This window comes from Xiphophorus maculatus, chromosome 14, assembly GCF_002775205.1.
Source record: "Xiphophorus maculatus strain JP 163 A chromosome 14, X_maculatus-5.0-male, whole genome shotgun sequence".
NCBI lineage: Eukaryota > Metazoa > Chordata > Actinopteri > Cyprinodontiformes > Poeciliidae > Xiphophorus > Xiphophorus maculatus.
The window spans coordinates 6,225,056-6,241,006 of NC_036456.1; the positions used below are offsets into that span (position 1 = coordinate 6,225,056).

Below are 15,951 nucleotides of genomic sequence, written 5' to 3' on the forward strand. Positions count from 1 at the left end.
AGTTGATCCGGAGTGAAGTGAAGGCTGTAAACTTTGCTGTGCGGCGTTAGCTTTAACTGGTAGCGATGAATATTTACAAACCATCGTTTTCCAGGATCGCTTGGAAATCCATGAAAACTTAAAAGCTCATTATATTAGGAAGACAACAATGTTCATAGCATTGTTTTATTTGCGCCTGAAATACGACTTTGTCTTGTCTAGCTGTCATGGTAACTCAAAGCGGAAAAAAGAGAGCCGCATTTGGGCATGCGGTTGTGACGTCAGCGCGGCAGGTGCAAAGAGCCGATACATACAGAAGCCGAAATTGGCCATGTTAAAGTGGCAGCGTACCATTTATGCTGCTACTTCACCAAAGCAATTTTATAGGAGCTTCATTATTATCAACAGTAAAAAAAACAAACAAGGAATTTAATTAGATTGGATTTGCAATTCAGTATATTTCACAGGCTATTTTTCTAACAGTTGTATATGGAGAGATTGAGCAGCAGTGAAGCAGCTATATGTGAAAATTATGAGCAATCTTCTGTGGGATTTAATGGAATCAGAATCTGTAGAATAAGTGGAGATCGGTTCCTGGTCATTAGCCGTGTGAGCAGCTTTCTAAAATTAAACTGCTGCAATAACCCAGGCAGTGTACAAACCCACCAAAACATAACCGCATACTGCAGAGGAAATGCAGACTGTGGTTTAAAGAGGAAGAGAAAAAAAGCCCACTGTTAATAAGATCATTTGATTTATGCAAACAGTGGCACAAACTACAGAGCTAAACACAACATGTTGAGAGAACTAAAAGTACAAACGTTCCAGCTGTGCATTAAAATGTTACCCCTGTTAAATCTGATTTTCATCCTGGAAAACGTCCCGCCTTCTTTAAAGAGGCTGTTGTGACGTTCCACAGGTCAGTCCACCGGTCCTTCGCTGCTCTCGAGTTCTGAGTGTTAGAAGTCTTCCACTAAAACAACTAAAACAAGTGTTCACTTATGACAAATATGGCCTTTATGAAAGAGAAGGAAGAAGAAAGCAATTACTACATTGTCAACTTTTTCTTCCACTTCCAAGGTATTTGCCATTTTTATGTTGGTCAGTTGCATAAAATCCTGAAACTAAAGTTTGAGTCTTCACTGAGACTACTGCAAATTACAGACATTGCCAATTCAATACAGTGGTCATAATAGCACTACTAAATTCTAATAATTATATACATAAAAAAAAGTAGGATTCTGTACTATGAAACATATTGATTACTTCCAGCTGAGATATAAAGGTTCTTTATTTTATGGGCCTTTTTTTAGCAACTAAGAGCATGAGAGCATTAGGCCATCAAAAGCAGGAAATGTAAATGTGTAGCACAGAGGAAAACCACTGAAGAAGAGTGAGAATTGTGCAAGAGAAAAGAAGGAAGTAGAAAGACTAAAGTTTCATGTAGATAGCATCTTTGTCTTGATAAGGAGAAGTGACTGGGGTGATAGTTTCAATCTGTCTACTTTTAAAAAGTTGAAGTACGGCTGAAGCAGTGACACATCATCGGAGTTGCATGTGAGGATGGGTCACCCTTCGCTGTCGGTGCTGGCCGTTCTCTGTAAGTAGATCGCTTTGTCTTTCTGAAGTGTGCAGGCGATGAAAAATGTTAGCAATGTTTTACAGTATGTCAGAGGTTCACGTGTTTTGCGCAAAAAAGTTAACCATGCAGAATTTCTGTTGCTTTTTGTTTTATTGTTCCTCAGGTTTTGTTTTGGGGGTGAATTATTGGCTCAGTTCCCAAAACCAGAAAGTGCGGGGGATATTGGATTCACAAGAATGAGAAAAGATTTTTTTCTGTCCTTTTGTGATCTGTGTCAAACAATTCAGTTCAGGATGGACTAGGCGATGTACGTTGTTTTACAAAGAAGTTTGTTGAAATAGGAATGAAGGCAGAAATCTCTCAAAAGATATTAAAACACTTTGAGAGACATCAGTTACATTTTGTGAAAGAAATGGTAATGATATTTAAACTCATCAATAATTAATGGAAATGTCATCATTACTGTAACAAAGCCATTTCCTATAATTGCGGACGAGCTCAGTCAATGGTGTTTAACACTTTACATGGTGATAAGATTGGAAGGGCTCCTTGCTATCACCCTAATCTTTAGCTCCTTCCAAACATTCTCAATCATTTTCAGGTTTGGCAGAGTTGAAAATGTCTGCCAAAGTCAGACATTTTAAAACATAGGTGTCAAACTCTGGCCCGCGGGCCAAATTTGGCCCGCAGTGTAATTATATTTGGCCCGCGATTCAATTTCAAATTAATATTAGAGCCGGCCCGCCGGTATTATACAGTGGCAACGCTGTGACGCCGCATTCCCCGCTTATACTACAAATCCCATAATGCTCTGCTGTTTTTTGGCGCGTCAATCAGGACAGAGGCAGACACGCCTCCTCCTCTGTGTCAGTAGCACTTATGGTAGCGGACATGGCTGCATTAGGAAGGTGGTGATCCGTCTTCTTGCGCACTTTTTGGGTTGAAAGGCCCGGCGCGCCCCGCATCCCCGCGCCTCTCCCCCAAACCACACTGCGACCTCAAACTACAGCCGTCACTGTGTTACCCTACCAAAAAATGGCAAAAAGAAAGACAGAAGATAGAACTTTTCTGGACAGGTGTTTACATATGTATGTGAGCAACTTTTCTCCTCAGTGAAGATGACGAAAACGTCTCACAGGAGACGTCTGACTGACGAACACCTTTGTTCGATAATGAAGGTTTCCTCAGCTCAAACTCTGAGCCCCGACATTGATGAACTGGCATCCAAGAAAAGATGCCAGATATCTGACTTGGTTGCATCAGAGTAGATCAGTGTGTCGCAAAATGAGCAATAAATAAGTTTTCTATGCACCTGTCCTTGTTACTCCAAGGCCTGAATGGTTTGTTCATAGTTTATTTAATGATTTATTCATAGTAGTTAATTTATTTTCAAATTTATTAGCCTGTGTACGAAGCTAATTTTGACATTTACCTCAGAAAGGAGGCATTCAGTTTTTATTTAAATTTTATTTAATATGCCATTTATATGTTTTATTATTATTTTTAGCAACTCAATTATGCACGCCTGCACTTTTAAGTTATATAAGCCTAGCTTGTTCAATATTTATTGTTAAATCAAAACTTGTTTGGGTCCACATTAAAAGATTCATTTGTTCAACCTTGGCCCGCGGCTTTGTTCAGTTTAAAATTTTGGCCCACTGTGTGTTTGAGTTTGACACCCCTGTTTTAAAACGTTAATGTGGAAAAACCAGTTTGGGAAAATCAAAAGATTACAAAATATCCCCAGAGTATGAATAATTTGGGGCTTCACAGTTTGCGTGCCGTTCATGTTTGTCACATTCTAGTGTGACGCTAATGCCAAGAAAATGCATCTGTTCAATGTAAAACAATCCATTTCAGGTTTTGTCAGTCCTCTAAGTATTTCAGATTTCGAACAAATGGCAGTTGATCAAAACTGTGAAATAATCTTTAACATTTGTCTAAATCATCTAGCGACCACAGAAACATTATTTCCATTTTCTCAGACTCATCACTTGTGTCTTGTTTATCAGACACCAAATCTTTTATAACCAAAAATCTGACTCATAAATGGTGAATAATTGATGAGCTTTCTTTTTTTTTTGGTGCTGAAATAACCTTGTGCAATCTGCCAGTGAGGGACACAAGGAGGTTCACGTTTCTCTAGCGCTGTCAAGTATCTCTGGCCTTTTTCTCACAGTGCATAGATAAAGTTAGCATCGCTCAAGGTCGTGTAGCCACCAAAAGACAGTTCAGCTTTAGCTGTGGGGCAGTTTCAGTCGACTGCATAATTAGAAACAGTGGAGGAAGTTTTGACCACATACATTCTCAGAATGAAATATAAAAAGACGCCCAGTGGTAAACAGGTCTTTGTTTCCATGACATATATTTTGGCTTGTAGACGGAGGATTTGTGCTACTTCTGTGGTCGTCTTCACATTGGCCGGATGTGAACTTTAACATTCTGCAACACGCTGACCTCATGGTGTTGCTCTGTTTGGTACGTTTGGATTCGTGTCTGTCGAATAAAAAACATCCTCAAAGAGTACCTCACAACAAGGGCACTTCAATATCTGGCACCTTTGTAGCTTTAGATATAATTCAGCATGAAAAGCTTAAAGCTTTCAACTCTGGACTCTTAATAATAGGCAGAAGCAAATACCTAAAACAGTGTCCAGTCAATCTACAGTATGTGAGCTGCTCTCTGTAAGAACAGCTTTATTAAAATAATAATTAAAATATTGGCATATTTGAAGTTCCTGAAACATCTGTTATTACAATTATTAGTGGAAATGTAAAAAAAGAAAGCATCTATTCTAGAGTTTTCACATTTCCTCTTTCATGTTTCATTTTTAGACGATGTCTGATTTGTGTTTTTAGGTCTCAGTTCTCTTCTTGGGTGTAGAAAAATTCATGGTAAGTTTTCCGTTTGTACCCATCCATCAACTCGTTCTTATATAAAAAACGACTGAGTGTTTATTCTGGTAACTTATCTTGTTTGTTTGTTTGTTTTTTAACATGAACCCAATAAGCTCTTATGTGTTTAAAGTTTGTCTGCAGTGACGCCTGCATTACAAGGCAGCTGCCCTCTGGTGGCTGTTAAAACCCCTGTTGAACTTTTAATAGTTTGTGATCAATTATTTTAAATACTGGACTAAAACAATGTGCACTAGTTTTGAAATGTCAATGAGACGTTTTTTTTGATTGCCTTAAAAATAAGATTCTGAATAAGGGTAACATTATTAAGAACATAAATCATAAACGCTCTGTCTTTAACAGAACCAAAGCCTTTCCTCACAGTGTCTCCATCATGGCTGATTCAAGGAGCCTCAGTAAATCTGAGCTGTGAGGTTGAACCTTCATCTTCAGAATGGAGGATCTTCTGGTATAAAGCTGTTCCTGATCTAAAAAACAAGAACTACAGCTATGAGCTGCTCAACGGTAGCAACCAGGGGACTAAAAAGGATTCCTTCATCATTACTGGACAGAAACACTCAGCAGGATTTGCATGTAGAGCTGAAAGAGGAAACCCAAAAATATCAACTGATTATAGTGAACTAAAGTTTGTCTGGTCTGCAGGTCAGTGTGTTTCTACTCTAATATATTTCCTCATTTGTTAATATGTCTCTGATGAACTTTCATGTTGACTTTTAATCTGCCATAACACACAGATATACAGCAAAGTGAAAAAAATGAAAGTTTTTCACATTTATTACATATATTTATGTGTGATGTTAACTTGTCTCATCTTTCTTATAACTAGTGTAAGATGGGGCACAGCAGTGAGAGCCAGCCAAAACTCACACATGGTATGAAAAAAGCGAGATAAAAAATAGAGGCGAGAGAGAAGGACAGAGAGACGACAAGAAAGCGCCTAGAAGTGTGTGAGAACACAGATCTGAGAAACCACAGCGATAACGTATAACAACAGCGTCAATGAAAAGCACGCAGTACTGTTTGAAACGAGATGCATTCAGTGGTAAATGCAGCCCAAGATAGTTTATCTGTGCACAACTGAATTCAAAAATATAACGCATCATGCATTCTTCAACAACTTATACATAAGTCTAAACAAAGTTAAGACATTTAATTCAGACAAAGTTGTTTTTTTTCCCCCCTTAGAGTAAAATCAGTTCCACAATGGAAAACTTTGCCAATAGTTGTTGCCATTATTCCAGTGTGAATGCTAACATCTGAACTGCTCACTAGGATCTACTAGGATGCTGTGGATGTGTGTGTTTGGCTCAGGATGTGTGACCTTGTGGATGCTACCTAGAACAATAATACTCCCAGTCAGAGGGTGGCGCCACACACAACGATTACATAAATCGAGATTTGGTCACCAGCAGAAAACCCTTAACAGCACAAGTATCAAGAAATACATTGACAGGATCCTGCAGATTTGTCAATGTGGGACAAATCTCAGAATATAGAAACTGTACTGAACTCATTTAGTCACAAAAGGACAATTTTATGTACAGTGGCACCAGAAATAACTCTGAACTACAGGGTTGGGGAAAAAAAGGGGAATATTTGAGGTTATTGAAAGTTGCCTATCTGAAATAAAATAATATGAGCCAAAGTATATTTTACCTTCCTAATTCACATAAGCAGGAACAATCACACAAATGGGAGAGCTGGATAACATTTTGGTGACTAGATGGGATGAGGAAAATATAAGTGATATAAGTTGTCACTTATAATATAAGTGACAACTTAATATAAGTGATATAAGTCTTATATCACTTATGTTTTCATCATGTCCTCTGATGAACTACTGCCTTAACCTTTTACCAATTTGCATCAGCTGCTTCTGTTCCCCCGGCCATTTACTACCATTTACTGCAAAACAGTCACTTTCCTCTGGATTAGGGCTTTAGCAATACTACAATGACAGCAATAAATAAATAGGGACAGCGTACTAATTAGATGATTCGGTAAATGATTTCTTTGTTTTTACAAATCTTTGTTTTCCAGTTCCTCGTCCAGCAGCCTCTCTGACAGTGAGTCCCGACAGAGAGAAACATTTCACTGATCAAAACGTCTCATTAAGATGTGATGCAGAATCTACCGGTGGGAGAATAAGATATTATAGACAAATAAACACTCGGTCATATCTGTATGAGTGCTCCACCTGGTGGACGACGGACAAATCCTCATGTATGGCTAACAGTCAGTCGAAGTATAAAGCTGTGTACTGGTGTGAGTCTGGATCAGAGTTCAGCAATGCAGTCAACATCACTATATACAGTAGGTTAATATATATGAATGTATTTTAATTTGAATGATTCTGATAACAACTGTAGTTCACAGTAACCTGTTGCACATATGAACATATAAACACTGAAATAGATGTTTTAAGTTTTTTTTATTATTTTGTAACTGACAAGATATTTATAAAGTATCGCAGCATTTTTTGTCTTGGTTGAAAAACGCTGCTAGCTGTAAGCAAATATTGTGAGAAAGATCATTACTGATAATATTTTCAACGTTTACTTCTGTGAGATTGTGATCATACATTATAGAAGGTGGAACATGTTTGTCATTATGAAAGACATTTCTCTGTCCTGCAGAGCCAAAGTCAGTTCTGACTGTGTCTCCATCATGGCCAAGTCCTGGAGCCTCAGTGACGCTGACATGTAACCATGACGACCAGTCTGCAGGCTGGAGGTTCTACTGGTTTAAAGCTGCTCCTCATAAGTCTGAGGACGGCTACAGATACGAGCTGCTGCCTGACAGCATCAGTGGGACTGTCCAGGATTCATTCATCATACATGAACAGAATCACACATCAGGATATTCATGTAGAGCTGGAAGAGGAAACCCAGAGCTTTTTACTGATTACAGTGAACCAAAGTTTGTCTGGTCTGCAGGTCGGTACTTTTTAGTCCTAATTTTGCTATATTGGTAATATGTCCTAAAATAATCCCATGTGCTATGTGACAAATGTTTAGTTTCGTTTAAACTTATGCAAAAAAAAAAAAGAACAAACATAATGAAGCAAAAAATGTCTGAACGACATGTTGCTAATAATGCAGTCAAACAAATGATTCCAAATAAAAACAATGAAAGCTAATTCACCAACACTGCTTTTTTCTCCAAATATTCTTCTGCTCATCCTACCTTTTTTAATCTTGTTTTATTTAGTCTCCCATCCAGCAGCGTCTCTCTCAGTGAGTCCTGACAGAGAGCAACACTTCACCTCTGAGTCTGTGACTCTGAACTGTGGAGGAAACTCTACTGAGTGGAGAGTGAGGAGGTTTTCAGAATCAGGTTACCTGATCGTCATAGTAAACTGCTATTACTGGGGGAAAATGTCTGGATCCTCCTGCATCGTTAAAAATCTGTCAAACCCTAAGTCAGTGTACTGGTGTGAGTCTGGATCAGGAGAGTTCAGCAACGCAGCCAACATCACCTCACACAGTACGTTACTATCCAATGTGTGTTTTTAGTCTGTAATTGTCACAGAAAATTCACTAAACTATTTCTGAAGCAAGTTTCTTTGTACAGTTCATCTGAGAGAGACATAGCTGGTGCTAAAGTTAATACCCAATCCTGCTAGCTTACCACTATTCTCCTGTGTAGTCACCAGCACTGATTTATTATTGAAGCCTCATAAAATAAAACAAATTACTGTCTGACTGGTTTACAGATGAAGATCTTCTCCTGGTGAGCCCCGTCCATCCTGTGACTGAAGGAGCTTCTGTTACTCTGAGCTGCAGACTGAGAGGAGAAAACCAACTTTCTAATGTGATTTTCTATCACAATGACAAACTGATCCAAAGTGACAGCAGAGCAGAGCTGAATATCTCTGCAGTGTCTCAGTCAGATGAAGGTTTCTACAAGTGTGAACATTCAGGAAAAGTTTCACCTCAGAGCTGGATGGCAGTTAAAGGTGAGCAGAGATTCAATACATTGTTGCATTTTTAATAATTACGATGCCGTGAGAAATGAAGATGTTTTTACAATTAGGTGTTTCCAAACCTGGGAGCTCTTCGTTTCCAGTGCTGCTGGTCCTCGGTGTAGTTTGTGGATCCGTACTTGTCATTCTGCTGCTCCTGCTGTGTTGCTTTAGGCTTTCCAAAGGTGAAACTTTTCATCTCCTAAAACTACATTAGACAGTTCACCAGTTTTATTTAGTCATACAAATGCTTCCTCTAATGTCACAAATACAAAATAAATAAACATAATATAACATCATTGTGTTATCACAATTCCTTTCAGGTTCTTCTCACAGGTCAGTACATATTTTTTTTTTTAATTTATTTCCATTCACCTTAAACTTGAATCATAAGTGTTTTAATTTGCATTTTCAAATTGACTTCCTGTGTTTCAGGGCGATCCAGTCAGAGATCGCTTATCAGGGATCTTCTATAGATCAGCCTCTCAATCAGACCTCAACCAATGAATACAACTTGTCTTCTCATGGTCGGTGTTTTAACTGGTGCATTACATCCCCACTCATTTGCAACATATTCAGAAGATTTTGGATGTTAATAAATAAAAATTTAAAAAAAAAGTAAATTAAAGTCCTACAGTTTACTTTCAGAAGTAGTTAGACTGCCACAGGAGTTTTATGTCAGCGGACCGATTCCGGATGTGAAACCGTTTTCTGTTCCAGATGAAGACGAAGCCGGTGACGTCACATACGCTCACATTAAGTTCAAAAAGGCCAAACAGGCGACCAAGTCCTCCAAAAGAGGCAGAGTCCGACACAGTGCGCTGGATGTGAAAGGTTTTGGTTTTACCAAACGACTTTTAGCAAAAATTTACTCATCTTTTGTTTACAAATGAATCCAGTTTTGACTATTCCAACAGGGAGGCCTCACGACCCAGAAGAGGGCACTGTTTACGCCGATGTGAGGACAGCAGCTGCAGGTACAGTCAGCAGCAGCAGAGTTTGACCTGAAATGAACACTTGACCTTGACAAATATTTCCTCATCTTCACCAGTTACTTATCTATTTTTGTGCATTTATTCTCTCTCCATTTACAGAAGCACTGAGTGCTGCAGCAGCTGACGCAGCGCTTTATTCTGAAGTCAGGAAAGGATCTAAGAAGAGAGTAAGCTAGTTGGGTTAACTCTAAACTGCACATTATTTAATAGAGCATATATTTTTCATATAAAATGTCGCGTAAGCATTACCTGAAAGATCTTATTTCACAAGTCTTGTCAGTGAACTCCATAGATAAAACCAAAGCTTTTTTTTTTTTTTGCTAAACCAGTTATATTTTGTTTTCTATCTAAACACCAGACATTTTTCCTCTTATTTATGGAACATGTTGACTCAGTAATGTTTTTATCTATTTTATATCCCTGTAAATAAAATAAACGCTTTTATTTGTGTCATTCCTAATATTTGGTGCCATTCTTTATATATATCTCTCTATATAGATATATATATATATACAGTATGTATGTATTTTTTTCTTGATTTTATTATTTAATCAGAGAATGGGCTTAGACTACAAGAGAATAAATCTTGCATTTTTTTTATCAACTTCTTGACAATAGACGGGTTACACATGCTTGTCTATAATTCATGTTTGGAAAAAATATTTTTTTACAATTTACATTTTCCAAGAGCTGACCTTAAAAAGTCGCTAACTTTGGCTTTTTGAATGCATATTTTTAAAAGCGGTTTTCACAAACTAACAATAGCTACAAAACAGACGTATTCTTGTGAAGTCATGATGTCATTTTAACTCTTCCCTTTCACAATAAAAGGCAATTTAAATGGAACTTTGCTCCACGTTTTCAATCGATTGATTTAAGTAATTTATTCACGGTAAGTATTCACAAAACAAAGCAGAATTATTGTTGTTTTTATGAAGTTAATTTAAAAAAAATCCACAAAGTTAACAGGAACATAGGAGAAACAGGCCGGATATTTTACCAATAAGCTGAGGTGGAGGATTATTCTCCCCCTATTGGGTCTGCAACTAAAAATTTAATTCACTCATTCTCTCATTTACCTACCAACATGGAGTTCAAAACTCTAAAGTCACAACATTTCAAAATAACTTCAGTTTTATTCTATTTTCTGTTATGAGACATGTCTCGTTCAGATGCTAATTTTTCATTTTATTTCCTCGTTTGTCCTTCCTGTAAAAAAACAACTCATTCATTCTCTCTCTCTCTCTCTCACATTGCCTAAAGCTGCTTTGCTTTCCATACCACTTCCCTGTTTGTTCTTGAAACAGAACTCGTCGCATTATCTAACCGTGTTTTACTTCCTCACGAGAGCTTCTCACAAAAGGTTGGTGATGAAAAGGCAAAACAAAATGCACAGCAGAGCTTTATGAGAATCACATCCAAAGCAAGTTGTATGCTCTGTGTTTTTTTCCTTTTAGTACATTTTTCTTTATGATTAGGTCCGAACAGACTTTACCATATTGCTTGACTGAAAAATAATTTACACATGAGTACATATAAGTAAAATAAAACAAAAACATGAATCGTTTCATTATTTAACTGCCTCGTATCAAACTTCAAAAACATCACTTATTCTCCTCGCCTATTCTTAGAACAGATGGAGTTAAACTTCTCTGCATCATTTTTTTAAAACCACTTGTATTCTCCTCTCGTCGCCATGGCTCCAGACGTGTCACAGTCGTCCATCGGTTCATTTTGGTGTATCTGACCATCTCATCACTGACCCAGAACCACAAATCCAGAGTGCAGGCGTAGCTCAGCCCAATCCAGACATGATCAGTTGAAGCAAACTGAGCGTTTTGCTGGACTAATGTCTGATCATCCATGTTGGTGATGGTGACCAGGTCACGGTGTTTCTCTCTGCAGGAGGTCACGGCGTTCTCCCAGGTTTTACTTTCTGTGATCAGGATCAATGTACTTTCTGTTGAAATAAGGAAAACAAACATCTCACCTGTAGCTTTATTTGAGTTATTACTGCAGACTCGTCCATTGATCCTTTCATTTAAAAAATCCTAATATGAGCTCTTTAGATTACGGGGTCTATTAGCTGCATGATCAGACAAATTCAAAAAGTTGTTTCACTTTAGCATAAGAAAGTCAATTAATTACACCTTAATTGTAATTTTATTGTTCTTAAATTTAACCCGACTTTTCTAAGTGCAAAATAGATAGTGTGGAAATGGCACACTAAAAGTTCATTTTAATATTTCTAAAATATATTCCGTATATTGAATTTTAGTATTTTTTCATCTGGGATTTAATGATTGTGACAGTAAATGTCGTTCCAGTAGCAGGTTGGACATGAACACAAGAAAAATACAAGAAAAGTAAACGTGCTAATGTTTTTATTCTCAGTTTGATATTTATGAAAAGTTGTTCTACAAATATAAACAAGTGTTATTAGTAAGGTCAATACTGACATGTTATTTCCAAATAAGGTAATAATCATTCACTATAGGAGCTGAAACTTGTTTTTATTAGAGAAAATCCATACATCAGTCAGAACAGGCTGTCTGAATCAGGGAAGAACCCTGAAGCCATGGTAACTGAGCTGTAACCATGACGATCAGGCTGCAGGCTGGAGGTTCTTCTGGTTTTCTTCCTGATCAGTCTAACAATGGCTGATCAGGAGCTGCTGCCTGATGGCATCAATGGGCCGTCGTCATTCATGTACAGAGACACACAGCAGGAAACGCATGCAAAGCTGAAAGAGGAAACCCAGAGTACTTCTGTGTTTACAGCAAACCAAAGTTACAAAGTTACAGTTCTTTTCATTCCTAACTTTACTGCACTGGTAGCTCTTAACTCAATAGGCTACAAGGATCACATGTGCAACTGGCTTAAATTAAACCAGTTTAATTTAGCTTAAACTGGTTTAAAATAATAAGAAATAAGAAAGTTCATAAAGCACAAAAAACCTGAAGGATTTTTTTGTTCATCAAACAATGCTGTTAAGCAATATTTAAAATCAAAACAATGAGAACGTTTCAACTCATTCCATATTTTTATGTTGTTTTATTTAGTTTCTCGTCTCTCTCAGTGAGTCCTGACAGAGAGCAACACTAGTGGAGGAGACTCTGCTGAGTGGAGAGTCTCTTCATCAACAGGACTGTAAATGGTGACTATCCACAGTCATTTTTATCATATGCAGAAGATTTAGGAATTTAAATAAAGAAAACGTTCATCATAGTCACAGAGTTTTGATAGCAGTTGGATTGCAACAGGTGTTTTATGCAGACTGATTCCAGTTATGAATCTGTTTTATGTTCCAGATGAAGATGACACCGGTGATGTCACATACGCTTACAAAAACACCAAACAGAAAACATATTATACTGCCTTTGATTTTGGCTTGGTACATTTGAATTCATTTTTAATTTTTCTATTCCAACGGCGAGGCATCATGACCCAAAAGAGGGCGCTGTTTACTGTGAGGACAGCAGCTGCAGGTCCAGAAAGCAACAATAAAATATGACATGTCATTGAATAATTTATATAATAATTTATAGCCAGGTCTTTGACTCATAAATCAAGTGATATTTCTGTGATCAATCATTTTCTGTGAAATAAAGAAGTCAGAGCACAAAACACGTTCATATGCAAGTCTTAATATAAACATTAATGAGAGGATCTGGACAAAAACAAAGGACTATTTTCTCACCATGATAGCAGAGAAAATTGTGCTGTTCATTACAGGATAAATCTCCCCACTTGAGAAAAAGAAGGGGCACTATTCCATATAATCCCACAGTTTTGGCCTTCAGATCCAAGATTGTTTGGTTCATTTGCACTTGTTCCCCAGTTTGCCTCACTTTCAGTGATCTCCACTCCAGGCAGAGACCAGCACCATGTTCTGGTACCGTGTGTTTGATAGAGACGTTTGGCTGAGAAGCGTGTTACAGTCATTTCTCTGAAAAAAAATAAGAATAAAGAGGTTATGAGAAGTGGCATCCTTCAATTTTTCCACCGGATCTTTTCTGCTAACAGAACAAAATTACGATACTATAAATCTTACATTCTAACTGGGAAATTGCAAACATTTCTCTGGTGAACTTCAGTATTTTTCACAGAGTCAAACCTTGATGCAGTTTAAAACAGAAACGTTTTCTTGTGAAAAGAAGACTGGCGCAGTTGGTGAGTTTGGAATGATGTTGGCTTGAGGTGGAAATTAGAATCAGAATCTCCATACAGCGTGTCAGAACAGGGAAAGATGAACTGGTAGACAGCTGTGCTGAGAAGATGAAACTCTACGGACCAACCCCAGTAGATGTTGTAGCGCTTCAAAAATGATCACTATCTGCTAAATATTTGCACTGGATCTCGTGAGATTTACATTCTGTTGTTCTCCGTCTTCCTGCAGGCTTGATTGAAATAGAAATGAAGGAAAATCATTTTGTTACATTGGCCATAATATAACATTTGTTTTAAAAATTCTTCTTGTTTGTCTTTTGTAAAATTGTGTTTTGGGGGGAGTTTTGTTATTAGCCGTCAGCCATAACAGTCAAAATGGCCGAACACAAATACCTGAATTATGTCAAAAATGTACATGTGATTCACACTTTTTGACTTCAGTTAGTGAAACTTAAATAATCCGAGGAAAACTCCTAGTGTGATTGTTAGAATTAATATGTTTTGTTGTCTTTCTTACATTAGTAGTTTTATATTACTAGCTGTTTTTTTTTTATTTTAAGGTTTAGTGTTCTCACCCCAGAGAGGAAGAACTTGTTATGACTGTGTGTAAGACATAACTAACCTTTCCTTGACCTCAAGCATGTTTTCACAGATGCTTCTTTAGGAGAAATTCCTGAGATACTCCTTATTTGCCTCTAATTGTCTGTGTGTAGAATTTAGTTTCTGTTTTCCCTTCCTTGTTATCAGGGTAGCCCCCCAATTTTTTGTTAAGATCTCTCTCCCACATTCCATTCACTCCCTTTCTCTGCTAATAAAAAGACAAGTTCTGCAGCAGGATGGCAGAACGCAAGGAGATCGGCTTGTAGGAGCCGATCCTCTGTGCCTTCTCAATTCTTGCAAGAATTTGGTTGAAAACTAAGTAACGTTGTCTGTGGTTCTTTTTGTATAGCTTGAGAAAATACCTATGAGTGACATAAAGTGAACTTAAAGTACAACAAACACTAGACCAACAATAGACCTGCACAGTGTCAGGATCTTGGGTTGTTTGACTCGGTTTTGGGTTTTGTTCATTTCTGTGTTTTTTTAGTTCCTTTCCTTTGATTAGATCAGCCGTGTTTTTGTTTTACTTTGGTTCAGTCCTTTCTTAGTGATTACAGTTTATTATGTTTATGTCTTGTGTCGAATATGTTCTTAGTTACTCGAGTTTTATTATGTTTCTTATGATATTCATAAGAAACATATGAATGTTGTGTATGTTGCAGCCTCTCACTTTCTCCCCTCACACATGCAACCCGTTAGCCAATCAGCCCAGGTCTTTTGTTCAACACTGTAAAAAAAAAACCCATCTTCAATTGAAGGTAAAATACCAGCAGCTGTGATTACCAGAATTTTACTGTATTTATAGTGTAAAATTCTTTGGTTGCCACAGCTGCTGATATTTTACCGTAAATTAGAGACACATTTTTACAGTGCAGCTTTCACCCTCACAGTACTGAAACCCTTCTCCTGCTGACACTCCTCGCTGTTCCTCCTGTTAAACCCCGTTACCAGTTTTATCCCGTCTCCTCCTCATGTTACCCCTGTTGCTGTCTATTTTCCCTGGATTTCTGTTTTTGTTCTCCTCTGGCTCCCTGTGCTCCTGCGGGGGTTTTTTTTGTAAGTCTATTTTCATCAAAACATTTAACACTCTCCAAGCTCCCAGTTCCTCTCTGCATTTTGGTCCATCAATAAACTCACAACTCATGACACACAGAGTTTATTTCATTTCAGAGTTCACTTAATTTCTAGTTTGTTTTGATTAAACATGTTTTTTGTTTTCTCATTCTATAAACGTAGCTCATCACTAGATCAGTTTGGTTTCCCACCCCAGGCCGTTTCTGCCATAAATCCACCATAAACAGTCACATGTTTCCCTGTGTTATCAAAGGCTTTACTGTTTTCTGTTGAATGGACTTTGCCAACTGAATACTTGCTCTAAATCTTATACCTTGCCTGAAAAACATACACCAATATTTGCATAGATATTTGCATGTGACCATTGACGACTAGATTAGCCGGATCGCAGGAGACCTAATGAAGAATTCATTTTATTGGAATCTATATTTATGTTTTGGATTGGTGGATATCTTGAAATAGCTGTGGGAAGATAATTAATGTTTTTGTGACAAATGTTTCGTGATTTTGTTTTTGTTTTGGAAAATACAACTTATTTGATCATTTTCCCCAGTCAAGAAAGAATTTCTCCCAAGCGAGACAAATAAAGATACTAAACTTTTTAATTCAGTAGTCAGTAATAAAAGGTGTACACAACAAAAACTCTCTTTATTTAATATTTTACAAAAATTT

At 37.4% G+C, this 15,951-nt stretch overlaps 1 protein-coding gene across 2 annotated transcripts; it reads left to right on the forward strand.

The window, feature by feature from the left end:
* The first annotated feature begins 1,500 nt into the window (after nucleotides 1-1,500).
* On the forward strand, nucleotides 1,501-9,897 carry LOC102228240 (obscurin-like). Of its 2 annotated transcripts, XM_023346383.1 has the most exons (13): nucleotides 1,501-1,579; nucleotides 4,420-4,455; nucleotides 4,819-5,118; nucleotides 6,517-6,789; nucleotides 7,113-7,412; nucleotides 7,687-7,962; nucleotides 8,192-8,434; nucleotides 8,512-8,625; nucleotides 8,764-8,776; nucleotides 8,876-8,967; nucleotides 9,161-9,274; nucleotides 9,358-9,417; nucleotides 9,535-9,897. In XM_023346383.1, the coding sequence occupies exons 1-13, from the start codon at nucleotides 1,543-1,545 to the stop codon at nucleotides 9,609-9,611; spliced, it is 1,935 nt and encodes a 644-aa protein (XP_023202151.1). In that variant the 5' UTR covers nucleotides 1,501-1,542; the 3' UTR covers nucleotides 9,612-9,897. The 2 variants fall into 2 exon arrangements, with proteins under 2 accessions (XP_023202151.1, XP_023202152.1); XM_023346384.1 differs by lacking the exons at nucleotides 1,501-1,579; nucleotides 4,420-4,455 and having other exon boundaries at nucleotides 5,043-5,518.
* Nucleotides 9,898-15,951: the final 6,054 nt, after the last annotated feature.